General features: G+C 60.4%; 2 protein-coding genes across 3 annotated transcripts; one reads left to right on the top strand and one right to left on the bottom strand.

Moving 5' to 3' along the window:
- Window positions 1–438: 438 nt before the first annotated feature.
- Window positions 439–18,780, bottom strand: LOC140644972 (uncharacterized; the record flags this gene model as incomplete). The annotated part of the gene is given in 16 exon segments (XM_072848161.1): window positions 439–639; window positions 704–768; window positions 1,086–1,151; window positions 1,310–1,433; window positions 3,058–3,331; window positions 4,993–5,138; window positions 6,975–7,087; window positions 11,092–11,224; window positions 13,468–13,638; window positions 14,863–14,897; window positions 14,900–14,956; window positions 15,628–15,696; window positions 15,699–15,770; window positions 16,358–16,408; window positions 17,138–17,219; window positions 18,598–18,780. Coding segments are annotated over 16 exon segments (1,842 nt in total), but the record flags the coding sequence as incomplete, so codon positions are not given.
- Window positions 18,681–27,747, top strand: COX6B1 (cytochrome c oxidase subunit 6B1). 2 transcript variants are annotated; one of them, XM_072848279.1, is made up of 4 exons: window positions 18,681–18,804; window positions 22,622–22,729; window positions 23,764–23,864; window positions 27,519–27,747. In XM_072848279.1, exons 2-4 carry the CDS (start codon window positions 22,624–22,626, stop codon window positions 27,570–27,572), a joined length of 261 nt encoding a protein of 86 aa, XP_072704380.1. In that variant the 5' UTR covers window positions 18,681–18,804; window positions 22,622–22,623; the 3' UTR covers window positions 27,573–27,747. The 2 variants fall into 2 exon arrangements, with proteins under 2 accessions (XP_072704380.1, XP_072704381.1); XM_072848280.1 differs by having other exon boundaries at window positions 18,757–18,793.

Below are 27,747 nucleotides of genomic sequence, written 5' to 3'. Positions count from 1 at the left end.
TACTGGGAGGGCCATACTGGTCCTGGGGGGATCCATACTGGTCTCAGGGGGGTCATACTGGTCCCACAATATCCATACTGGTCCCACAATATCCATACTGGTCCAGAGCTATCCATACTGGTACTAGGGGCGGGGGTCATACTGGTCCCAGCATATCTATACTGGTACTGGGAGGGTCATACTGGTCCTGGGACATCCATACTGGTAACTAGGAGAGTCATACTGGTCCCGAAGTATCCATACTGGTCCCGGGATATCCATACTGGTACTGGAAGAGTTATACTGGTCCCAGGAGAATCATACTGGTACTAGGGGATCCATACTGGTACGGGGAGGGTCATACTGGTCTCAGGGGAGCCATACTGGTATTGGGGGGATCTATACTGGTACTGGAAGGGTCATACTGGTCTCAGGGGAGCCATACTGGTACTGGGAGGGTCATACTGGTCCCAGCGGAGCCATACTGGTATGGAAAAGATCCATACTGGTACTGGGGTGATCTATACTGGTTCTAGGATATGTGTACTGGTACTGCGACATCCATACTGGTCCTGGGGGATCCATACTGGTCCAGGGATATCCATACTGGTACCGGGGATCCATACTGGTCCCAGGACGTCCACACTGGTACTGGGAAGACTGGGGGATCGGGGAGGGTCATACTGGTACTGGGAAGGTCATACTGGTCCCGGGGCAGCCATACCGGTACAGGGAAGGTCATACTGGTATTGGGAGGGTCATACTGGTCCCGAGATACCTGTACTGGTACTGGAGGGGGGCATACTGGTATTGGGGGATCTATACTGGTACTGGGAGGGTCATACTGGTACTGAGAGAATCATACTGGTCCTGCGAGAATCATACTGGTACTGGGAGTGTTATACTGGTCCTGGGATATCCATACTGGTCCCGAGGGAGCCATACTGGTTCTGGGGGGATCCATACTGGCCCCAGGATATCCATACTGGTCCCAGGATATCCATACTGGTACCATGGGGCCATACTGGTTCCAGGGGATCCATACTGGTCCCGGGAAAGCCATACTGGTACTGGAAAGATCTATACTGGTACTGAGACATCCTTACCGGTACTGGGGGGATCTATACTGGTATGGAGAGGGTCATACTGGTCCCGGTGGAGCCATACTGGTACTGGGGGGGGTCATACGGGTTACTGGGAGGGTCATACTGGTTACTGGGGGACCTGTACTGGTACTGAGAAGGTCATACTGGTACTGGGATATCCATACTGGTACTGGGGGGGTCATACTGGTCTCAGGGAATCCATACTGGTCCCGGGATATCCATACTGGTACTGGCAAGATCTATACTGGTACAGAAATCATACTGGTACCGGGACGTCCATACTGGTACGGAGAGGGTCATACTGGTCCCGGCGGAGCCATACTGGTACTGAGGGCATCCATACTGGTACTGGGGGGGTCATACTGGTCTCAGGGACCCGTACTGGTACTGGGATATCCATACTGGTCCCGGGATATCTATACTGGTACTGGCAAAATCTATACTGGTACTGAGGTCATACTGGTACTAGGAGAATCTATACTGGTACAGAGAGGATCATACTGGTCCCGGTGGAGCCATACTGGTACTGAGGTGATCCATACTGGTACTGGGGGAGTCATACTGGTCTCAGGGACCCGTACTGGTACTGGGATATCCATACTGGTACTGAGAAGGTCATACTGGTACTGGGAGATCCATACTGGTACTGGGGGGCCATACTGGTCCCGGGATATCTATACTGGTCCTGGCAAGATCTATACTGGTACTGAGCTCATACTGGTACTGGGACATCCATACCAGTACTGAGGGGATCTACACTGGTACAGACAGGGTCATACTGGTCCCGGTGGAGCCATACTGGTACTGGGGGGGTCATACTGGTCTCAAGGATCCATACTGGTACTAGGGGACCCGTACTGGTACTGAAAAGGTCATACTGGTACTGGGACATCCATACTGGTCCCAGGAACCCATACTGGTCCTGGGATATACATACTGGTACTGGGATATACATACTGGTACTGGGATATACATACTGGTCCCGAGGGATCCATACTGGTCCTGGGATATCTATACTGGTACTGGCAAAATCTATACTGGTACTGAGCTCATACTGGTACTGGGACATCCATACCGGTACTGGGGGGATCTATACTGGTTCTGACAGCGCCATACTGGTACGTAGAGGGTCATACCGGTCCCGGTGGAGCCATACTGGTCCTGGGATATCCATACTGGTACTGAGAAGGTCATACTGGTACTGGGAGATCCATACTGGTACTGGGGGGGCCATACTGGTCCCGGGATATCTATACTGGTCCTGGCAAGATCTATACTGGTACTGAGTTCATAGTGGTACTGGGACATCCATACCAGTACTGAGGGGATCTACACTGGTACTGGGGGATCCATACTGGTATGGAGAGGGTCATACTGGTCCCGGTGGAGCCATACTGGTACTGGGGGGGTCATACTGGTCTCAGGGATCCATACTGGTACTGGGGGACCCGTACTGGTACGGAGAAGGTCATACTGGTACTGGGATATCCATACTGGTACTGGGGGGGTCATACTGGTCCCAGGGGATCCATACTGGTCCTGGGATATACATACTGGTACTGAGAAGGTCATACTGGTACTGGGAGATCCATACTGGTCCCGGGATATCTATACTGGTACTAGCAAAATCTATACTGGTACTGAGCTCATACTGGTACTGGGACATCCATACTGGTACTGGGGGGATCTATACTGGTACTGGGGGATCCATACTGGTACAGAGAGGGTCATACTGGTCCCGGTGGAGCCATACTGGTACTGGGGGGGTCATACTGGTCCCGGGAACCCATACTGGTCCTGGGATATCCATACTGGTACTGAGAAGGTCATACTGGTACTGGGGGGGGCCATACTGGTCCCGGGATATCTATACTGGTACTGGCAAAATCTATACTGGTACTGAGCTCATACTGGTACTGGGACATCCATACCGGTACTGGGGGGATCTATACTGGTTCTGACAGCGCCATACTGGTACGGAGAGGGTCATACTGGTCCCGGTGGAGCCATACTGGTCCCGGGATATCCATACTGGTACTGGGAGGATTCGTACTGGTCCCGGGGGATCCATACTGGTACGGAGAGGGTCATACTGGTCCCGGGATATCCGTACTGGTCCCGGTGGAGCCATACTGGTCCCGGGGAATCCATACTGGTCCCGGGGGATCCGTACCGGTCCCAGTACCCAGAACAGGGAGACCCGGGGCAGCCGGTAACCGGTACCGGGGGCGGGGGCGGGGCCGGCCCTGAGGGAGCGGCCCGGGGCGGGGGGGGGGCACAGGACACGGACACCCGGGGCCAGCGCGGCCGGTACCGGTGACCGGGCCCGGCCGGGGCCCCGCCCCGGGGAAGGTCTCACCTGCGGCGGCGGCGGCGGCGGCAGCGCTGGGCGGAGCGGAGCGGGGCGGAGGCGGCGGCGGGGCCGGGGCCGGGCCCGGGGGCTGCGGCGGCGGCCCGGGGATTTCCCAGTAATGCCCGCGGAAAATGGCGGCCACAACAAACCGCCGCCGCCGCCTGCCTTCTGCGCACGCGTACTCCCGCCCCCTCGCCCTCAACCAATAAACCACCCGCCAACCTGCCCGCTTCGCCCAATGGGCGCTCGCCGCTAACGCCCCTCCCCTCCCGACCCGCCCCTCTCGCTCGCTGCGGCGCATGCGCGCTGCTCGCCTCCCCCCCAAACGGGAGAGGGCAAGGGCGCCGCGGGCGGCGCGCATGCGCAGGACGCTAACAGGCGGAGCCTCCGCTCCAGCCACGCCCCCCCGCGCCGCTAAGGGGTGTGGCTGCCAGCAGCCACGCCCCTCCCACCCCCATCTGCCCCTCCGCCCCCGGGATTAATTATGCCCTCAGGAGTTTAATTACCCCCCACTGGATTAATTACCCCCCGGAAGCTAATTACCCCCTCCGGGATTAATTGTCGCCCCCCCCCGAGTTTAATTACCCCCCGGAATTTAATTACCCCCACTGGATTAATTACCCCCGGAATTTAATTACCCCCCACTGGATTAATTACCCCATCCCCGGAATTTAATTACCCCCCACTGGATTAATTCCCCCCCCGGAATTTAATTACCCCCACTGGATTAATTACCCCCCGACATTTAATTACCCCCCACTGGATTAATTACCCCCCACTGGGAATTTAATTACCCCCACTGGATTTAATTACCCCACTTTAATTACCCCCCACTGGATTAATTACCCCCGACTTTAATTACCCCCACTGGATTTAATTACCCCCTGAATTTAATTACCCCCAGTGGATTAATTACCCCCCGGAATTTAATTGCCCCCCACTGCCCCCCAGCCACGAGCCGCCTTTTTCCCTTTATTTTCATAAAAACCCGCTCCCCCCCCAAACCCCCAGGATTCACCCCAAAGCGAGGGGGAGGGGCACAGGCTGCTCCCTCCCCTGCCCCCCTCCCCCGCCAGGATCGGGCCCCCGGGGGGGGGGGAGGGGTGATGAAGAGGCGTCACTTCTGCTTGGGGGGCCTGGGGAGAGAGGGGCACCTTGGTCACGTGACCCCTCCCAATACGGCCCAGTCCCTCCCAGTATGGCCCAGTCCCTCCCCATCGCATCCCACTATACCCCAGTCCCACAAGCCCCTCCCAGTATAGCCCAGTCCCATCCCAGTCCCCCTCAGTCCCCTCCCAGTACATCCTGGTCCCCTCCCAGTCCCCTCCAGTCCCCCCAATCCCCTCCCAGTATATCCCAGTGCCCTTCCAGTCCCCACCCAGTGTCCCCCCCCTCCCAGTATACCCCAGTCCCATCTCAGTCCCCCCGGTCCCTCCCAGTATATCCCAGTGCCCCCAGTCCCCACCCAGTGTCCCCCCCAGTCCCTCCCAGTATATCCCAGTCCCCTCCCGGTCCCTCCCAGGACATCCCAGTCCCCCAGTCCCCCAGTCCCACCTGTAGACGCCCACCACCACGGCGTGGTCCCTCTCGTAGGGCTCCAGCGTCAGCTGCTCCTGCGGCCGCATCTGCTCCCCCGCCATCTTCCGCACCTCCCCCGCAAACCCCGCCTCGGGCGGGGCCGTCGAGTCGATGCAGTTCGCCTGGGCGGGGCCGGGGCGGGGCCACGGGGACAGGGCGGGGCCACGGGAGGGGAGGGGGGAGAGGGCGGGGCCACGGGAGGAGGGGGGAGAGGGCGGGGCCACGGGAGAGGAGGGGAGGGGGGGAGAGGGCGGGGCCACGGGAGAGGAGGGGAGGGGGGAGAGGGCGGGGCCGCGGGAGGGGAGGGGGGAGAGGGCGGGGCCACGGGAGGGGAGGGGGAGAGGGCGGGGCCACGGGAAAGGGGAGGGGGAGAGGGCGGGGCCACGGGAAAGGGGAGGGGAGGGGGAGAGAGCGGGGCCACGGGAGAGGAGGGGGGGAGAGGGCGGGGCCACGGGAGAGGAGGGAGGGGGAGAGGGCGGGGCCACGGGAGAGGAGGGGAGGGGGAGAGGGCGGGGCCACGGGAGAGGAGGGGGGGGGAGAGGGCGGGGCCACGGGAAAGGGGAGGGGGAGAGGGCGGGGCCACGGGAAAGGGGAGGGGGGGAGAGGGCGGGGCCACGGGAAAGGGGAGGGGGGAGAGGGCGGGGCGAGAGAGCAGGGGCGGGGCAGATGGAGATTTGGGGCAAATACCACCGTTACTGGTCCATACTGGTTCCCAGTTGCCTGTTACTGGTCCTTACTGGTTCCCCACACCCTGTTACTGGTCCTTACTGGTTCCCCACACCCCATTACTGGTCCCAAGCACCCTGTTACTGGTCCTTACTGGTTCACAGTGCGCTATCACTGGTCCTTACTGGCTCCCACCATCCCATTACTGCTCCTTACTGGTTCCCAGTTGCCTGTTACTGGTCTTTACTGGTTCCCAGTGCCCCGTTACTGGTTCCCAGTGCCCCGTTACTGCTCCGTAGGGGTTCCCAGCGCCCCGTTACTGGTCCTTACTGGTTCCCGTTACCCCATTACTGGTCCCAAGCACCCCGTTACTGGTCCTTACTGGTCCCAAGCACCCCGTTACTGGTCCTTGCTGGTTCCAAGCACCCCGTTACTGGTCCTTACTGGTTCCACACACCCCATTACTGGTCCTTACTGGTTCACAGTGCACTATTACTGGTCCTTACTGGCTCCCACCATCCCATTACTGCTCCTTACTGGTTCCCAGTTGCCTGTTACTGGTCCTTACTGGTTCCCAGTGCCCCATTACTGGTTCCCAGTGCCCCGTTACTGGTTCCCAGTGCCCCGTTACTGGTCCGTAGGGGTTCCCAGCGCCCCGTTACTGGTCCTTACTGGTTCCCCACACCCCATTACTGGTCCCAAGCACCCCGTTACTGGTCCTTACTGGTCCCAAGCACCCCGTTACTGGTCCTTACTGGCTCCCCACACCCCATTACTGGTCCTTACTGGTTCCACACACCCCATTACTGGTCCTTACTGGTTCCCCACACCCTGTTACTGGTCCTTACTGGTTCCACACACCCCATTACTGGTCCTTACTGGTTCACAGTGCGCTATTACTGGTCCTTACTGGCTCTCACCATCCCATTACTGCTCCTTACCGGTTCCCAGTTGCCTGTTACTGGTCCTTACTGGTTCCTAGTGCCCCATTACTGGTTCCCAGTGCCCCGTTACTGGTCCGTAGGGGTTCCCAGCACCCCGTTACTGGTCCTTACTGGTTCCCCACACCCCATTACTGGTCCCAAGCACCCTGTTACTGGTCCTTACTGGTTCACAGTGCGCTATTACTGGTCCTTACTGGCTCCCACCATCCCATTACTGCTCCTTACAGGCTCCCAGTTGCCTGTTACTGGTCCTTACTGGTTCCCGTTACCCCATTACTGCTCAGTGCTGGTTCCGGGGGGTTACTGGGAGTTACTGGGGGTTACTGGGAGTTACTGGGGGTTCATTACCTTGATGGAGATGACAAAATGGCCGCCGTTGCGCAGGAAGTTGTGGGCGTTGAGGGCCACGATGCGCGTCTGGTCCGGCTGCGCCACGTCCGCAAAGATCACGTCCACCATGCCTGGGGGGAGCCCCACGTCAGGGCACCCCAAAACCCCGCTGACCCCCCCCGGCACCCCAAAACCCCGCCGACCCCCCCAGGGCACCCCAAAACCCCACTGACCCCCCCAGGGCACCCCAAAACCCCACCAACCCCCCCAGGGCACCCCAAAACCCCACTGACCCCTCCCGCACCCCAAAACCCCGACGACCCCCCCCAGGGCACCCCAAAACCCCGCCGACTCCCCCGGCACCCCAAAACCCTGAAGATCCCCCCCAGGGCACCCCAAAACCCCGCTGACCCCCAGGGCACCCCAAAACCCCGCCGACCCCCCAGGGCACCCCAAAACCCTGAAGATCCCCCAGGGCACCCCAAAACCCCGCCGACCCCACCCCCGGGCACCTCAAAATCCCACTGACCCCCCCCGGGGCACCCCAAAATCCTCCTGATCCCCCAGGGCACCCCAAAATTCCCCCACTCCCCCAGTGCACCCCAAAATCAGCAGCAACCCCAAACCCCACTGACACCCCCAGGGCACCCCAAAATGCCCCTGACGACCCCCCGGCACCCCAAAACCCCGCCGACCCCCTGGCACCCCAAAATCCCACTGACACCACCCCGGTGCACCCCAAAACCCCACCGACCCCCCAGGGCACCCCAAAACCCCACTGACCCCTCCCGGGGCACCCCAAAACCCCGCCGACCCCCCCAGGGCACCCCAAAACCTGACGATCCCCCAGGGCACCCCAAAACCCCGCCGACCCCCCGGGCACCCCAAACCCCGCCGACCCCCCAGGGCACCCCAAAACCTGCCGACCCCCAGGGCACCCCAAAATCCCACTGACCCCCCGGGGCACCCCAAAATCCCCCACATCCCCCAGGGCACCCCAAAACCCCACTGACCCCTCTCGCACCCCAAAACCCCGCCGACCCCCCCCAGGGCACCCCAAAACCCTGAAGATCCCCCCCCAGGGCACCCCAAAACCCCGCCGACCCCACCCCCGGGCACCCCAAAATCCTCCTAATACCCCGGACACCCCAAAACCCCACTGACCCCCGGCACCCCAAAACCCTGCCGACCCGCCCAGGGCACCCCAAAACCCCACTGACCCCTCCCGCACCCCAAAATCCCACTGACCCCACCCCAGGGTACCCCAAAATCCCCCCACATCCCCCCAGGGCACCCCAAAACCCCACTGACCCCCCCAGGGCACCCCAAAATCCCACTGATTGCCCCCGGGGCACCCCAAAATCCTCCTGATCCCCCAGGGCACCCCAAAATCTCCCTGACCCCCCCAGGGCACCCCAAAATTCCCCCCACTCCCCCCAGTGCACCCCAAAATCAGCAGCAACCCCAAACCCCACTGACACCCCCAGGGCACCCCAAAATGCCCCTGACGACCCCCCGGCACCCCAAAATCCCACTGACACCACCCCGGGCACCCCAAAACCCTGCCGACCCCCAGGGCACCCCAAAATCCCACTGACCCCACCCCCAGGCACCCCAAAACCCCACTGACCCCTCCCGCACCCCAAAACCCCGCCGACCCCCAGGGCACCCCAAAACCCCACTGACCCCCCAGGGCACCCCAAAACCCCGCCGACCCCCAGGGCACCCCAAAATCCTCCTGATCCGGCCCAGGGCACCCCAAAATTCCTCTGACCCCCCGGCACCGCAAAACCCCACTGACCCCACCCCGGGCACCCCAAAACCCTGCCGACCCCCCCCAGGGCACCCCAAAATCCTCCTGATCCCCAGGGCACCCCAAAATCTCCCTGAACCCCCCAGGGCACCCCAAAATCAGCAGCACCCCCAAACCCCACTGACGCCCCCAGGGCACCCCAAAATGCCCCTGCCCCCCCCGGCACCCCAAAATCCCCACACCCCCCCAAGGGACCCCAAAATCAGGGGTGCCCTAAGATCCCCCCGGGCACCCCAAAATCCTCCTGACACCCCCAGGGCACCCCAAAATCAGGGGCACCCTATCACCCCCTGACCACCCCAGGGCACCCCAAAATCCTCCTGACCCCCTGCCTGAGCACGCCAAAATTGGGGGCACCCTAAAACCCCCCTGACCCCCCCAGGGCACCCCAAAACCCCCTTGAACCCTCCAGGGCACCCCAAAATTAGGGGGCACCCCAAAACCCCCGACCCCACCAGGGCACCCCAAAATCCTCCTGACTCCCCCAGGGCACCCCAAAATCAGGGGCACCCCCAAATCCCCTTCTCTACCTCCCAGGACCCCAAAATTCTCCTCCAGGACCCCCAGAGCACCCCAAAACCCAGCAGGGGGGTGCCCTCAAACCCCCTCCCACACCCCAAAGACCCCCCAAAACTGGATCCCAGAAGGTCTGGGACCCCAAAAGAGGTCACCAGGACCTGCCCAGACCCCCGAACCCCAAAACACCCCCTGAACCCCAAAACCACCTCAAGAACCCCAAAACCACCTCAAGAACCTCTCTCAGATACCTCCAGGTGGCTCCACACCTTCTCCCAGACCTCAAAACCACCATGAGGAATCCCAAGAGCTTCTCCCACACCTTCCAAAGCCCCCCAAGTTCTTCTCTAGGACCACCAGAACACCCCAAAACCCACCTGAGATCTCCACAACACCCAAAACCACCTCAAGAACCTCTCTCAGATACCTCCAGGGGCCTCCACACCTTCTCCCAGACCTCCAAGCCACCATGAGGAACCCCAAGAGCTTCTCCCACACCTTCCAAAGCCCCCCAAGTTCTCCTCCAGGTCCCTCAAAACACCCCAAAACCCACCTGAGAGCTCCACAACACCCAAAACCACCTCAAGAACCTCTCTCAGATACCTCCAGGGGCCACCAGACCTTCTCCCAGACCTCCAAACCACCATGAGGAACCCCAAGATCTTCTCCTACACCTTCCAAAGCCCCCCAGGTTCTTCTCCAGGTCCCTCAAAACACCCCAAAACCCACCTGAGATCTCCACAACACCCAAAACCACCTCAAGAACCTCTCTCAGATACCTCCAGGGGCCTCCAGAGCTGCTCCCAGACCTCCAAACCACCATGAGGAACCCCAAGAGCTTCTCCCACACCTTCCAAAGCCCCCCAAGTTCTCCTCCAGGTCCCTCAAAACACCCCAAAACCCACCTGAGATCTCCACAACACCCAAAACCACCTCAAGAACCTCTCTCAGATACCTCCAGGGGCCACCAGACCTTCTCCCAGACCTCCAAACCACCATGAGGAACCCCAAGATCTTCTCCTACACCTTCCAAAGCCCCCCAGGTTCTTCTCCAGGTCCCTCAAAACACCCCAAAACCCACCTGAGATCTCCACAACACCCAAAACCACCTCAAGAACCTCTCTCAGATACCTCCAGGGGCCTCCAGAGCTGCTCCCAGACCTCCAAACCACCATGAGGAACCCCAAGAGCTTCTCCCACACCTTCCAAAGCCCCCCAGGTTCTTCTCTAGGACCACCAAAACACCCCAAAACCCACCTGAGATCTCCACACCACCCAAAACCACCTCAAGAACCTCTCTCAGATACCTCCAGGGGCCTCCACACCTTCTCCCAGACCTCCAAACCACTATGAGGAACCCCAAGAGCTTCTCCTACACCTTCCAAAGCCCCCCAACTTCTTCTCCAGGACCACCAAAACACCCCAAAACCCACCTGAGATCTCCACACCACCCAAAACCACCTCAAGAACCTCTCTCAGATACCTCCAGGTGGCTCCACACCTTCTCCCAGACCTCCAAACCACCATGAGGAACCCCAAGAGCTTCTCCTACACCTTCCAAAGCCCCCCAAGTTCTTCTCCAGGACCACCAAAACACCCCAAAACCCACCTGAGATCTCCACAACACCCAAAACCACCTCAAGAACCTCTCTCAGATACCTCCAGGGGCCTCCACACCTTCTCCCAGACCTCCAAACCACCATGAGGAACCCCAAGAACTTCTCCCACACCTTCCAAAGCCCCCCAAGTTCTTCTCCAGGAGCCCCCACCACCCCTGGGACCTCCTGGACCTCCACCCCCACTCACCAATGAGCATGCGGTACTTGTGGGGGTGCCGGGCGTCCTCGATGATGGGGATGACGTTGGTCCTTTTCTTGGCCACGTTGATGAGGTCACGGCCCGAGCGATGCGAGAACTCCACGGCGTAAACCAGCCCCTCCTGGGGACGGGGACAGGGAGGTCACCCCACCGCCGTGGTCCTCGAGGTGGAGAACATCTCCAGGGACATGGAGCCACCACCCATGGAGACATCCCTGGGGTCCTCCAGGTGGAGAACATCTCCAGGGACATGGAGCCACCACCCATGGGGACATCCCTGGGGTCAAGGTGGAGAACGTCTCCAGGGACATGGAGCCACCACCCATCGGGACATCCCTGGGGTCCTCGAGGTGGAGAACATCTCCAGGGACACGGTGCCACCACCCATGGGGACATCCCTGGGGTCAAGGTGGAGAACATCTCCAGGGACATGGAGCCACCACCCATGGGGACATCCCATGGTCCCCGAGATGGAGAACATCTCCAAGGACATGGTGGCACCACCATGGGTACTCCAGGTGGAGATGCCACCTCCAAGTTCTCCTAAGACCTTGATGTCCCCACCCTCGCGTCCCCTCACCCCACGGTGACGTCCCCATGGGCTCAAAGGGCCACCCCCTTGTCCCCCCCATGTCCCCACGTCCCACCACCACCACAACAACGTCCCCAAGGCCCTCCAAGACGTTCTCAAGAACATGGAGATGCCACCTCCAAGTCCTCCTAAGACCTTGATGCCCCCACCCTCGCGTCCCCTCACCCCACGGTGACATCCCCATGGGCTCACAGTGCCACCGCGTGTCCCCATGTCCCCACGTCCCACCACCACCATGACAACCTCCCCAAGGCCCTCAAAGATGTTCTCAAGAACATGGAGATGCCACCTCCAAGTCCTCCTAAGACCTTGATGTCCCCACCCTCATGTCCCCTCACCCCACAGTGACGTCCCCATGGGCTCACAGGGCCACCCCCACATCTCCTTCTCCCCCATGTCCCCAGGTCCCCCCCATGTCCCCACGTCCCACCACCCCATGGCAATGTCCCCGAGGCCCTCAAAGACGTTCTCAAGAACATGGAGATGCCACCTCCAAGTCCTCCTAAGACCTTGATGACCCCACCCTCGTGTCCCCTCACCCCAGGACCCGATGGTGACGTCCCCATGGGCTCACAGGGCCACCCCCATGTCCCCACGTCCCCCCCATGTCCCCACGTCCCACCACCACCACGACAACGTCCCCGAGGCCCTCAAAGACGTTCTCAAGAACATGGAGATGCCACCTCCAAGTCCTCCTAAGACCTTGATGTCCCCACCCTCGTGTCCCCTCACACCACGGTGACGTCCCCATGGGCTCACAGGGCCACCCCCACGCCCCCTTGTCCCCCCCATGTCCCCTTGTCCCCCCATGTCCCCCGTCCCACCACCACCACAACAACGTCCCCGAGGCCCTCAAACACGTTCTCAAGAACATGGAGATGCCACCTCCAAGTCCTCCTAAGACCTTGATGACCCCACCCTCGTGTCCCCTCACCCCAGGACCCCACGCTGACGTCCCCATGGGCTCACAGGGCCACCCCCATGTCCCCCCCATGTCCCCACGTCCCACCACCCCATGGCAACCTCCCCAAGGCCCTCAAAGACGTTCTCAAGAACATGGAGGTGCCACCTCCAAGTCCTCCTAAGACCTTGATGACCCCACCCTCGTGTCCCCTCACCCCAGGACCCGATGGTGACGTCCCCATGGGCTCACAGGGCCACCCCTATGTCCCCATGTCCCCCCCATGTCCCACCACCACCACGACAACGTCCCCGAGGCCCTCAAACACGTTCTCAAGAACATGGAGATGCCACCTCCAAGTCCTCCTAAGACCTTGATGTCCTCACCCTCGTGTCCCCTCACCCCACGGTGACGTCCCCATGGGCTCAAAGGGCCACCCCGTGTTCCCATGTCCCCCCCATGTCCCCTTGTCCCCCCCATGTCCCCATGTCCCCCCGTCCCACCACCCCATGGCAACGTCCCCAAGGCCCTCAAAGACGTTCTCAAGAACATGGAGATGCCACCTCCAAGTCCTCCTAAGACCTTGATGTCCCCACCCTCGTGTCCCCTCACCCCACACTGACGTCCCCATGGGCTCACAGGGCCACCCCCACGTCCCCATGTCCCCCCATGTCCCCTTGTCCCCCCATGTCCCTTTGTCCCCATGTCCCCCGTCCCACCACCCCATGGCAACGTCCCCAAGGCCCTCCAAGACGTTCTCAAGAACATGGAGGTGCCACCTCCAAGTCCTCCTAAGACCTTGATGTCCCCACCCTCGTGTCCCCTCACCCCCGGTGACGTCCCCAAGGGGCCAGTGGCCCCGTGTCCTTACCGGCCCCACGATGTCGGAGACGTGGGACACGGTTGTCCCCGAGGCGGCGCCCAGGTAGAGGACCTTCGTCCCCGGGCGGATGTGGATCTGGTCGATGCCACCCAGGATGGCGGCCGCCAACTTGGAGCGGAAGGGGTTCCAGGCGCGGTATTCGACCTTGGTGTCACCGTCCTGGGGACAAGGGACACCGGGGGACACGTCACCCGCCGGTGGGGACGCCCACGGGCACCCACAGCCTCCCAGTACCACCAGTGCCACCTCCCAGTGCTCCCAGTATGGAGCTTGAGAAGGTCTTGAGAAGGTCTTGGTGATGCCCTCAAGCTTGGTGTCACCGTCTTGGGGACAAGGGACACCGCGGGACACGTCACCCGCTGGCTGGGACACCCCATGGGCACCCACAGCCTCCCAGTACCACCACTGCCACCTCCCAGTACCACCAGTGCCACCTCCCAGTAACACCAGTGCCACCTCCCAGTGCTCCCAGTATGGAGCTTGAGAAGGTCCCGGTGATGTCCTCAAGCTTGGTGTCACCGTCTTGGGGACAAGGGACACCACGGGACACATCACCCGCTGGCTGGGACACCTCATGGGCACCCACAGCCTCCCAGTAACACCAGTGCTCCCTCCCAGTAACACCAGTGCCACCAGTGCCACCTCCCAGTGCTCCCAGTATGGAGCTTGAGAAGGTCCTGGTGGTCTTCTCTGTCTCTCCCACTTACCTCCAGTCCCTCCCAGTGCCTCCCAGTTACCTCCAATCCTTTCCCAGTGCTTCCCAGTTCCCTCCAGTTCCCTCCCAGTTACCCTCCAGTTCCCTCCCAGTGCCTTCCAGTCCCTTCCCAGTTACCCCCAGTGCTCTCCCAGTGCCTCCTAACCTGCCCTACTTCACTCCCAGTGCCTCCCAGTTCCCCTCCAGTTCCCTCCCAGTGCCTCCCAGTTACCCCCATCCCCCTCCCAGTGCCTCCTAACCTTCCCTACTTCATTCCCAGTGCCTCCCAGTTCCTTCCCAGTGCCTCCCAGTTACCCTCCAGTTCCCTCCCAGTTACCCCCATCCCCTCCCAGTGCCCTCCCAATGCCTCCTAACCTTCCCTACTTCACTCCCAGTGCCTCCCAGTTCCTTCCCAGTGCCTCCCAGTTACCCTCCAGTTCCTTCCCAGTGCCTCCCAGTTACTCCCATCCCCCTCCCAGTGCCTCCTAACCTTCTCTACTTCACTCCCAGTGCCTCCCAGTCCCCTCCCAGTGCCTCCCAGTTACCTCCAGTCTCCTCCCAGTGCCTCCCAGTTCCCCCATCCCCCATAACCTTCCCCAATTCCCTCCCAGTGCCTCCTTCCCCCTCCCAGTCCCCCCGTCCTTCCCAGTTCCCCTCCCCCTCCCAGTCCCTCCCAGTCCCCCCAGTACCTCCACAGAGATCCTCTTCTCCCCATAGACCGACTCCCCGGCACCAGGTTGCGGGTGACCAGGGCGTCCTCCTTCCCCCGGCAGATGAACACCCCTGGGGGGGCGTCAGGCTCTGTGGGGCTGCCCCACAGAGCCCCCAACCGCCCCATAGAGCCCCCCACTGCCCCACAGAGTGCCCCAACCTGCCCCATAGAGCCCCCACTGCCCCACAGAGCCCCCAACCGCCCCATAGAGCCCCCACTGCCCCACAGAGCGCCCCACTGCCCCACAGAGCCAACCGCCCCATAGAGCCCCCACTGCCCCACAAAGCACCCCAACCGCCCCACAGAGCGCCCCAACCTGCCCCACAGAGCGCCCCAGCCGCCCCATAGAGCGCCCCAACCGCCCCACAGAGCGCCCCAACCGCCCCACAGAGCGCCCCACAGATCCCCCAACCTGCCCCACAGAGCACCCCAACCTGCCCCATAAATCCCCCCACTGCCCCATAGATCCCCCAACCTGCCCCACAGAGCCCCCCAACCTGCCCCACAGAGCCCCCAACCTGCCCCATAGATCCCCCAACTGCCCCACAGAGCCCCCAACCGCCCCACAGAGCCCCCCAACCGCCCCACAGAGCCCCCAACCTGCCCCATAGATCCCCCACTGCCCCACAGAGCCCCCAACCTGCCCCACAGAGCCCCCAACCGCCCCACAGAGCCCCCAACCGCCCCACAGAGCCCCCTGACCGCCCCATAGAGCCCCCCACTGCCCCACAGCTCCCCCTACCTTCGTGCCGATGCGGCTCCACCGTCACCTTCTTCCCCCCTGAAGCCGCCGCGGCCGCCCGGCCGCCCCTCCCCCGGGCGGGCCGCCACGCCCTCGCGCCCCTCCCCCACCTCCGCGGGGCCCCCGGGGCTGGAAACCGGCACCTGCGGGAGAGGGGACTGGGTGGACTGGGAGGGACTGGGAGGGGAACTGGGAGGGACTGGGAGGAGACTGGGAGGGAACTGGGAGGAGACTGGGAGGGGAACTGGGAGGAGACTGGGCATACTGGGAGGGGACTGGGGATACTGGGCGGGAACTGGGAGGGGAACTGGGGATACTGGGCGAGGGAACTGGGGGGAACTGGGGATACTGGGCGGGGAACTGGGGGAACTGGGGATACTGGGAGGGAACTGGGGGAACTAGGGATACTGGGAGGGGAACTGGGCATACTGGGAGGGGACTGGGGATACTGGGGGGCAACTGGGGGGCAACTGGGGATACTGGGGATACTGGGAGGGGACTGGGGGAACTGGGCATACTGGGAGGGGGACTGGGGGCAACTGGGGATACTGGGAGGGGAACTGGGGGCAACTAGGCATACTGGGAGGGGAACTGGGGGCAACTGGGCATACTGGGAGGGGAACTGGGGAGGAGCCAAGGGCAGAGGGGGGAGGGCAGAGGAAGGGGGCTCCCAGTGCAGGCGGGACGGCCCTTACTGGGAGCACTGGGAGCACTGGGAGGGGGCGCTCACCTCGGCCCCCCCGGCCGCCGCGGCCGCCGCGCCCCCCCCCGGGGCTGAAACCTGCGGGAGCCGCGTCAGACTGGGGCAAACTGGGACAGACTGGGAGCACTGGGAGGGCTGCAGGAGGCTCCCAGTGCCCGCCCAGTAACCCCGCCCCGGCTCCCAGTATGCCCAGTTTGGCTCAATAACACCCCCCCCCCGCCCCCCGAGTCCCTCCCAGTTGCCCCGGTCACCTCCCAGTTCCCTCCCAGTATATCCCAGTCCCTCCCAGTCCCTCCCCAGCCCATCCCAGTATATCCCAGTCCCTCCCAGTTCCCTCCCAGTCCCACCCCAGTATATCCCAGAATGTCCCAGTCCCATCCCAGCCCCTCCCAGTCCATCCCAGCCCCTCCCAGTCCATCCCAGTCCCCTCCCAGTCCATCCCAGTCCCCTCCCAGTCCCCCCAGCCCTATCCCAGACCCCTCCCAGTTCCCCCAGTGTATCCCAGTCCATCCCAGTCCCTCCCAGTCCCCCCCAGCCCATCCCAGTATATCCCAGAATGTCCCAGTCCATCCCAGTCCCCCCAGTCCCTCCCAGTTACCCCCAGTCCCTCCCAGTTACCCCCAGCCCTATCCCAGTCCCCTCCCAGTCCATCCCAGTCCCTCCCAGTTCCCCCCAGTCCCTCCCAGTCCGCCCCAGCCCTATCCCAGTCCCCCCCAGTCCGTCCCAGCCCTATCCCACTCTCCCCCAGTCCCTCCCAGCCCTATCCCACTCCCTCCCAGTCCATCCCAGTTCCCTCCCAGTCCCCACCTGGCCTCATCCCGCCGCTGCTCCACGCGGGGCCGCACGCGCCGCTCTTCCGGAACCGGAAGCACCACCCACCAGCTCCGCCCTTTCCCGGGCATCGCGCATGCGCGTCAGCCTTCCCCGACGTCACCGCCCCGCCCCAGACCGGGCGGAATCGCCCTCGGCGGGCGGGAGCGGGAGGGGCTCCCCCGGGTCCTAGCGCCCGCCGCCCTCACCCCAAAACAGCCCGGGGGACCCCCCCGGGAATCACGGGGGGTGCTGGGGGGATTTGGGGACGGAAATGGGGCTTTGGGGGTCCTGGAGGGTTCTGGGGACAGGGACGGACATTTTGGGGGTCCTGGGGGTGTTTTGGGGAGCTGGGGGGATTTGAGGACAAAATGGGGCTTTTGGGGGGTTCTGGGGGATTTGGGGTCCTGAGGGGGATTTGGGGCAGGGATGGGGCTTTTGGGGCCCTGAGAGGTTTTTGGGGTCCTGGGGAGAATTGGGGACCAGGATGGGGACATTTGGGGGTCCTGGGAGGATTTGGGGGCATTCTGGGGGCCCTGAGGGGTATTTGGGGTCCCGGGGGGATTTGGGGGTCCCGGGGGGATTGGGGGTCCCGGGGGGGATTGGGGACATTTGGGGGGCTTCAGGGGATATTTAGGGACATTCCGGGGTTCCTGCAGCTTTTTGGGGGGACATTTGGGGACATTTTGGGGTCCTGGGGGCATTTGGGGACATTTAGGGGTCCGGGGGGCATTTGGGGACATTTTGGGGGTCCTGGGGGGATTTGGGGACAGGGGTGGGGTTTTGGGGGTCCTGGGGGCTGTTTGGGGACATTTGGGGGGTTCAGGGGATATTTAGGGACATTTGGGGGCTCCTGGATGTTTTGGGGGTCCTGGGGGGACATTTGGGGACATTTCGGGGTCCTGGGGGCATTTGGGGACACTTAGGGGTCCTGGGGGCACTTGGGGACATTTTGGGGGTCCTGGGGGGATTGGGGACATTTGGGGGTTCAGGGGATATTTAGGGACATTTGGGGGCTCCTGGATGTTTTGGGGGTCCTGGGAGGGACATTTGGGGACATTTTGGGGTCCTGGGGGCATTTGGGGGTCCAGGGGGGATTGGGGCTCAGAGATGGGGTTTTGGGGGTCCCGAGGGTATTTGGGGCCATTCTGGGGGTCCTGGCGGTTTTTGGGGGGTCCTGGCGGGGACATTTGGGGACATTTCGGGGGTCCTGGGGGTATTTGGGGACACTTTTGGGGTTCTGGGGACATTTGGGGACATTTAGGGGGCGCGGGGGGGTATTTGAGGGTCCTGGGGGGGTTGGGGGTCAGGGATGGGGTTTTGGGGGGTCCTGAGGGCGTTTTGGGGCCGTTTCAGGGCGTTTTGGGGCCGTTTCGGGGCGTTTCGGGGCCGTTCCCGGCAGGCTCGGGGTCCTCCCGCCGCCATTTCCCACCGCTGGCGACGCTCAGTCCTCCCACCTCCTCTCGATGGTTCCCGCAGTCCTCCGAGAGCGCGGCCCCGCCCTCCGCCTCGGCCGCTCTACCCGCCGCGTCTCGACGGCTCCTCCCCTTCGCTTCCCTGGGGGAAGTGGCGTCACTTCCGGCGGCGCGCTGCGCTTCCGCTGCGGCTCGTTGGTTCCGGCGGGAGGGCGGCGGCGGTGAAAGTCACTTTGAGGGGAGTCGGCGGTGAGGGGCGAACTGGGGCGAACTGGGAGGGACTGGGAAGGGGCTGGGGGGAACTGGGAGGGACTGGGAGCACTGGGAGGGACTGGGAAGGGGCTGGGGGGAACTGGGAGGGACTGGGAGCACTGGGAGGGACTGGGAAGGGGCTGGGGGGAACTCGGAGGGACTGGGAAGGGGCTGGGGGGAACTGGGAGGGACTGGGAGCACTGGGAGGGACTGGGAAGGGGCTGGGGGGAACTGGGAGGGACTGGGAGCACTGGGAGGGACTGGGAAGGGGCTGGGGGGAACTGGGAGGGACTGGGAAGGGGCTGGGGGGAACTGGGAGGGACTGGGAGCACTGGGAGGGACTGGGAAGGGGCTGGGGGGAACTCGGAGGGACTGGGAGCACTGGGAGGGGATTGGGGGGGAACTGGGGGTTACTGGGAGCACTGGGAGGCACTGGGAGGGCACTGGGAGCACTGGGGGTTACTGGGAGCACTGGGAGGGTACTGGGGGTTACTGGTGGTTACTGGGAGCACTGGGGGTTACTGGGAGGGCACTGGTGGTTACTGGGAGCATTGGGAGGGCACTGGGGGTTACTGGGAGGGCACTGGGGGTTACTGGGAGGGCACTGGGGGTTACTGGGGGCACTGGGAGTTACTGGGAGCACTGGGGGCACTGGGAGGGCACTGGGGTTACTGGGAGCACTGGGAGTTACTGGGGGTTACTGGGGGCACTGGGAGGCACTGGGGGCACTGGGAGGGCACTGGGGGTTACTGGGAGCACTGGGAGGGCACTGAGGGTTACTGGGAGTTACTGGGAGGGCACTGGGAGCACTGGGAGGGCACTGGGGGTTACTGGGGGTTACTGGAGGTTACTGGGAGCACTGGGGGTTACTGGGAGCACTGGGGGTTACTGGGAGCACTGGGGTTACTGGGAGCACTGGGAGCCCCCCCGCCCCTCCCCAGTCCCAGCCCCGAGGGCTCCGCCCCCGGCTCTGTCGTTAATTACCGCTAATTAACCCCCTCCCGCACCCCCCCGGTCACTCCCTAATTAACCTTCTCATTAATTACCCCGTTAATTAACCCCTCCGCTAATTAATTCATTAATTAATCATTTAATTAACCACCCCGTTAATTAATCTCTCTGCTAATCAATTACTCTAATTAAATCAGTAATTAATCATGTAATTAACCACCCCATTAATTAACCCCTCTGCTAATCAATTACTCTGCTAAGTAATTCACTAATTAACCTTTTCATTAATTACCACATTAATCTGTTGATCAATTACTCTGCTAATTAATTCACTAATTAATAATTTAATTAGCCACCCCATTAATTAATCCCTCTGTTAATCAGTTACTCTGCTAATTAATTTACTAATTAATAATTTAATTAACCACCCCATTAATTAATCCCTCTGCTAATCAATTACTTTGCTAATCAATTCACTAATTAACCTTTTCATTAATTACCCCATTAATTAATCTGTTAATCAATTACTCTGCTAATTAATTCACTAATTAATCATTTAACTACTCAATTAATCCCTCTGTTAATCAATTAGTTTGCTAATTAATTCACTAATTAATCATTTAATTAACCACCCCATTAATTAATCACTCTGTTAATAAATTACCCTGCTAATTAATTCACTAATTAATCATTTAATTAACCACCCCATTAATCCCTCTGTTAATCAGTTACTCTGCTAATTAATTCACTAATTAATCATTTAATTAGCCACGCCATTAATTAAGCTCTCTGCTAATCAATTACTTTGCTAATTAATTCAGTAATTAATCATTTAATTAACCACCCCATTAATTAATCCATCTGCTAATCAGCTACCTAGCTAATTAATTTAACTAGTCTTTTAATTAATTACCCCATTAATTCTTTTGCTAATGAGTTACCCCACTAATTAATTTGTTACTAATTACCCCAGTAATTAATTCATTAATTAATCTTTTAATTAGTTATTTTCTTAATTAATCACTGATAAACAGTTACACCGCTAATTAATTTGTTAAACTTTTCATTAATTACTTCCTTGATTAATGCATCTGCTAATTAGTTAGCCCACTAATTAATTCATTAATTAATCACTAATTACCCCATTAATTAATTCCTGTGCTAATCAGCTCCCCCACTAATTAGTTTACCAATTAATCTTTTAATTAATTACCCCATTAATTAATTTTTCTATTAATCAGTTACCCCACTAATTCACTAATTAGCTTGCTAATTAATCTTTTAATTAATTACCCCAATAATTAATTCTCCTGCTAATCAGTTATCCTGCTAATTAATTTGTTAATTAACCTTTTAATTAAATACCGCATTAATTAACAGCTCTGCTAATCAATCACCTTGCTAATTAATTTGCTAATTAATCTTTTAATTAATTATCGCATTAATTCCTCTAATGAGTTAGCTCGCTGCTTAATTTGTTAATCTTTTAATTAATTACCCCATTAATTAATCGCTCCGCTAATCAGTTACTCTGTTAATTCATTAGTTAATAGTTTAATTAATTACCCTATTAATTAATCAATGTGCCTATCACCCTGCTAATTAATTTGTTAATTAATTTTTAATTAATTACCCCATTAATTAATCGCTCTGCTCATCAGTTGCCCTGCTAATTAATCTGTTAATTAATTTTATAGTTAATTACCCCATTAATTACTTTCTCTGCTAATCAGTTGCCCAGTTAATTAATTTTTTAATTATTTTTGAAATTAATTGTTTAATTAATTACCCCATTAATTAATAACCTGTATTAATTACCCCCCCACTTCACTGCCAGGCTGTGTTTTTATTCCCAGAGAAAATTAATTAACGCCAGGGGGATTAATTAATCCCAGGGGGTATTAATTAGTAGTAGGGAGGCATTAATTAGTGCCAGGGCTGTTAATTAGCCTCATTAATTATGCGCTGGGGTGCCTGGTACTGCCAACACCCCCCATTCCCATCCCCTTTTTTATTTGTGGCGGGGACGTTAATTAATGCGAGGGTGATTAATTAATCCTGGGGAGATTAATTAATCCCAGGGGGGTATTAATTAGTAGCGGGGGGGTTAATTAGTGCCGGGGATTAATTAGCCCTGTTAATTACCCCCAGGGCTGCCTGCTACTGCCAACACCCCCCACCCCTTTTTTTATTTCTGGGAGAGAGATTAATTAATCCTAGCAGGGTTAATTAATTGTAAAGGGATTAATTAATCCTGCGGGGTATTAATTAGCATCGGGGGAGCATTAATTAGTGCGGGGGGGCTTAATTAGCCCCGTTAATTATGCCCGGGGCTACTTTTTCCTGCCCCCACCATTACCATTCCATTTCTTATTCCCAAAGGAGATTAATTAATCTGGGGGGGGTTAATTAATCCTGGGGCGATTAATTAATCCCAGGGGAGTATTAATTAGTAGTTGGGGGGGTTAATTAGTGGTGGGCGGTGTTAATTAACCCTGTTAATTAGCGCCTGGGGTGCCTGGTACTGTGAGCACCCCCCATCCCTTTTCTTATTTCTGAGAGACAGATTAATTAATTCTAGAGACCTTAATTAATTCCAGAGCAATTAATTAGTGTGTGTGGGGGTGGTAATTAGTGCCAAGGGAGGGTTAATTAGTGCTGGGGGCGCTAATTAGCCTCGTTAATTACCCCCTGGGGTGCCTCCTCCTGCCACTCCCCCCTCCCATCCCTTTTCTTATCCCCAGCAGAGCAATGGATTTGGGGGGGGGGTGTAATTAATTAGCCCCGGGGGGGGGATTAATTAGCCCCGGGGGGTGTTAATTAGCCCCGGGGGTGTTAATTATGCTAATTACGCCCCCCCCAGCCATGGCGGAGGACATCAAGGCCAAGCTGGAGCGGTACAAGACGGCGCCGTTCGACAGCCGCTTCCCCAACCAGAACCAGACCAAGAACTGCTGGCAGAACTACCTGGGTACGGCACCCGGGGGTGGGGGGCACCCGGGGGTGGGGGGCACCTATGGGTGGGGGGCACCTATGGGTGGGTGGGGGCTCATCTGGGACGCCTGGGTCCCTTATGGGTGTGGGGGACACGTCCCAGAAACCTGGGTTCCTTATGGGGAGGGGGTGACAACCGGATGGTTGGGTCCGCTATGGGTTGGTTGGGTCCGTTATGGGTGGGGGGTCACCCAGGGGTGGGGGGCACCCAGGGGTGGGGGGCACCTATGGGTGGGGGGGCCCATCTGGGATGCCTGGGTCCCTTATGGGTGGGGGGACACGTCCCAGAAACCTGGGTTCCTTATGGGGAGGGGGTGACAACCGGATGGTTGGGTCCGCTATGGGTTGGTTGGGTCCGTTATGGGTGGGGGGTCACCCAGGGGTGGGGGGCACCCAGGGGTGGGGGGGGCACCTATGGGTGGGGGGGGCCCATCTGGGATGCCTGGGTCCCTTATGGGTGTGGGGGACACGTCCCAGAAACCTGGGTTCCTTATGGGGAGGGGGGTGACACCCTGGTGGTTGGGTCCGCTATGGGTTGGTTGGGTCCGTTATGGGTGGGGGGCACCCAGGGGTGGGGGGCACCTATGGGTGGGGGGGGGCCCATATGGGACACCTGGGTCCCTTATGGGTGTGGGGACACGTCCCAGAAACCTGGGTTCCTTATGGGGAGGGGGTGACAACCTGGTGGTTGGGTCCGTTATGGGTGGGGGGGGACACCCATGGGTGGGGGGCACCTATGGGTGGGTGGAGGGCACCTATGGGTGGGGGAGGACACGTATGGGTGGGGGGTCCCATCCGCGATGCCTGGGTCCCTTATGGGTGCGTGGGGATCTTATGGGGGGGACACGGACACATGTCCTGGAGACCTGGGTGCTTTATGGGTGGGGGGGGTCCCATCCTGGACACCTGGGTCCTCCCTGGGGGACATGGGGGGGTCCCGGCCAGCTGGGTCCCCCCCCCCCCGTGTCCCCCCGTGTCCCCTCGTGTCCCCACTCGTGTCCCCTCCCGCAGATTTCCACCGCTGCGAGAAGGCGATGGCGGCCAAGGGGGCGGACGCCGGCCCCTGCCAGTGGTACTACCGCGTCTACAAGTCCCTCTGTCCCACCGCCTGGGTGAGTGCCACCTCCCTGTCACCTCCCTGTCACCTCCCTGTCACCTCCCTGTCACCTCCCTGTCCCCACGGTGTCCCCATGCTCTTCAGATCCCCCGTGGTGTCCCTGCGATGTCCCCATGGTTCTTGTCACCTCCCTGTCACCTCCCTGTCACCTCGGTGTCCCCACGCTCTTTAGATCCCCCGTGGTGTCCCTGCGATGTCCCCGTGGTTCTTGTCACCTCCCTGTCACCTCCCTGTCACCTCCCTGTCACCTCGGTGTCCCCACGCTCTTTAGATCCCCCGTGGTGTCCCTGCGATGTCCCCATGGTCCTTGTCACCTCCCTGTCCCCACGGTGTCCCCACGCTTTTCAGATCCCCCATGGTGTCCCTGCGATGTCCCCGTGGTTCTTGTCACCTCCCTGTCACCTCCCTGTCACCTCCCTGTCCCCACGGTGTCCCCACGGTGTCCCCACGCTCTTCAGATCCCCCGTGGTGTCCCTGCGATGTCCCCGCGGTTCTTGTCACCTCCCTGTCACCTCCCTGTCCCTACGGTGTCCCCACGGTGTCCCCACGCTTTTCAGATCCCCCGTGGTGTCCCCGCAATGTCCCCGTGGTTCTTGTCACCTCCCTGTCACCTCCCTGTCCCCACGGTGTCCCCATGCTCTTCAGATCCCCCGTGGTGTCCCTGCGATGTCCCCGTGGTTCTTGTCACCTCCCTGTCACCTCCCTGTCCCTACGGTGTCCCCACGGTGTCCCCACGCTTTTCAGATCCCCCGTGGTGTCCCTGCGATGTCCCCGTGGTTCTTGTCACCTCCCTGTCCCCACGGTGTCCCCACGCTTTTCAGATCCCCCGTGGTGTCCCCGCAATGTCCCCGCGGTTCTTGTCACCTCCCTGTCACCTCCCTGTCCCCACGGTGTCCCCACGGTGTCCCCATGCTCTTCAGATCCCCCGTGGTGTCCCTGCGATGTCCCCGTGGTTCTTGTCACCTCCCTGTCCCCACGGTGTCCCCACGCTTTTCAGATCCCCCGTGGTGTCCACGCAATGTCCCCGTGGTTCTTGTCACCTCCCTGTCACCTCCCTGTCACCTCCCCACGGCACTGAGGGTCCCCACGGTGGCCCCACAGTGTCCCCACGGTCCTTGGGGTTCCTCAGGGCATCCCCGTGGTGGTCAGGGTCCCCACGGTGTCCCCATGATCCTTTGGTCCCTCTCATGTCCCCCATGGTGTCCCCACGACCCTGAGGGTCCCCACAGTGTCCCCATGGTGTCCCCATGGCCTTCAGTGTCCCCCATGGTCCTCAGTGTCCCCACAGTGTCCCCACAATGTCCTTATGGTCCTTGAGGTTCTTCAGGACATCCCTGGGGTCATCAAGGTCCCCACGGTGTCCCCATGGTCCTCAGGTCCCCCATGGCCTTCAGGGTCCCCACGGTGTCCCCATGATCTGCGGGTCCCTCTCAGGTCCCCAACGGTGTCCCCATGGCACTGTTCCCCACGGTGGCCCCACGGTGGCCCCATGGTCCTTGGGGTTCCTCAGGGCATCCCTATGGTCCTGAGGGTCCCCACAGTGTCCCCATGGTCCTCGGGGTCCCCTGCGGTGTCCCCAGAGTGTCCCCAGGTCCCTCTCAAGGTCCCCCACAGTGTCCCCATGGTCTTCAGGGTCCCCGCGGTGTCCCCATGATCTCCGGGTCCCTCTCAGGTCCCCCATGGTGTCCCCACAACCCTGAGGGTCCCCACCGTGTCCCCATGGTGTCCCCATGGCCTTCAACATCCCCACGGTGTCCCCACAGTGTCCCCACGGTCCTTAGGGTTCCTCAGGGCATCCCCGTGGTCATCAGGGTCCCCACGGTGTCCCCATGATCCTTGGGTCTCTCTCGGGTCCCCCACGGTGTCCCCATGGTGTCCCCATGATCTCCGGGTCCCTCTCAGGTCCCCCATGGTGTCCCCATGGCACTGAGAGTTCCTGCAGTGTCCCCACGGTGTCCCCACGGTCCTCAGGTCCCCCCACAATGTCCCCACGTCCTTGGATCCCTCTCGAGTCCCCTGTGGTGTCCCCATGGTCTTCAGGTCCCCTATAGTGTCCCCAGAACGTCCCCATGGTTCTTGGGTCATTGTCTGGTCCCCATCGGTGTCCCCACGGTCCTCAGGTTCTCCTCGTGGTGTCCCCAGGTTCCCCTCAAGGTCCCCACGGTGTCCCCACGGTCCTCAGGTCCCCCCATGGTGTCCCCATGGTTCCTGGGTCCCTCTCTGGTCCCTCAGGGTGTCCCCATGGTCCTCAGGTCCCTCAGGGTGTCCCCATGGTCTTCCCCACGGTGTCCCCAGGTCCCTCTTAAGGTCCCCACGGTGTCCCCATGATCTGTGGGTCCCTCTCAGGTCCCCAACGGTGTCCCCATGGCCCTGAGGGTCCCCATGATGGCCCCACAGTCCTCAGGTCCCCCCCATGTTGTGTCCCCATGGCTCTTGAGTCCTTGTCTGGTCCCCCACGGTGTCCCCACAGTGTCCCCATGGTGTCCCCATGATCCTTGGGTCCTTCTCGGGTCCCCCATGGTGCCCCCATCGTCCTTGGGTCCCCCATGGTCCTCAGGGTCCCCACGGGGTCCTCATGGTCCTTGGGTCCCCCACAGTGTCCCCATGGTGTCCCCACGACCCTGAGGGTCCCCACAGTGTCCCCATGGTGTCCCCATGGCCTTAACATCCCCCACAGTGTCCCCATGGTGTCCCCACAATCCTCAGGTCCCCCCACGGTGTCCCCATGGTTCTTGGGTCCCTCTCTGGTCCCCCAGGATGTCCCCATGGTGTCTCCAGGTCCCCACGGTGTCCCCACCGCCCTCAGAGTCCCCATGGTGTCCCCACAGCGTCGCCATGGTCCTCAGGGTCCCCGTGGTGTCCCTACGGTGTCCTCAGGGTCCCCACAGTGTCCCTATGGTCCTTGGGTCGCCCAGGGCATCTCCATGGTCCTCAGGGTCCCCAGAGTGTCCCCACGGTGTCCCCGTGGTCCCTCTCAAGTCCCCCACGGTGTCCCCACAGCCCTCGGGTCCCCCACGGTGTCCCCACGATTCTTGGGTCCCTCTCAGGTCCCCCATGGTGTCCCCACGACCCTGAGGGTCCCCACAGTGTCCCCACAGTGTCCCCACGGTGTCCCCATGGGCCTTGGATCCCTCTCAAGTCCCTCATGGTGTCCCTGTGGTGTCCCCACAGTGTCCTCAGGTCCCCGTCGAGGTCCCCACGGTGTCCCCGGGCCCTCAGGGTCCCCCACGGTCCTTGGGTCCCTCTCAGGTCCCCCACGATGTCCCCATGGCCTTCGCTGTCCCCACGGTGTCCTCGTGGTCCTCGGGTCCCCCTTGGGGTCCCCATGGTGTCACCGTGTCCCCTATGCCATCTCTGTGGTCCCTGTGCCACTGATGGTGTCACCAAGCACCCCATGGTTTTATCATCTACCTCATGATGTCACCGGTGTCACCGTGCCCCCCCCCGGTGTCACCGTGCCCCTCCACAGTGTCACCATGGTCCCTGTGTCCCCCCTGGTGTCACCGTGTCCCCCATGACATCACTGTAGTCCCCGTGTCCCCTGTGGTGTCCCCCATGGTGTCACCGTGTCCACCACGATGTCACCACGGTCCCCGTGAGGTCCCCGCCACCCTCGTGTCCCTCACGCTGTCACCGTGTCACCCCGCAGGTGACAACGTGGGACGAGTACCGCGAGGAGGGGACCTTCCCCGGCAAGATCTGAGCGTCACCGGCCCCCCGGGGAGGGGACATCCGTGTCACCTGGCGAGGGGGGGGGGAGGTGACATCACCATCACCTGGAGACGGGGGGGTGACACAGCCACGGTTGTCACCGGGATGGGAGAGGGGACACCGCTGTCACCAAGGCAGTGGCACGGCCAATAAAGGGTTGAACTGGT

The sequence above is a fragment of the Ciconia boyciana genome, chromosome 30 (genome assembly GCF_034638445.1).
Source record: "Ciconia boyciana chromosome 30, ASM3463844v1, whole genome shotgun sequence".
Lineage (NCBI taxonomy): Eukaryota > Metazoa > Chordata > Aves > Ciconiiformes > Ciconiidae > Ciconia > Ciconia boyciana.
This window is presented reverse-complemented; position numbering and strand designations above follow the sequence as displayed.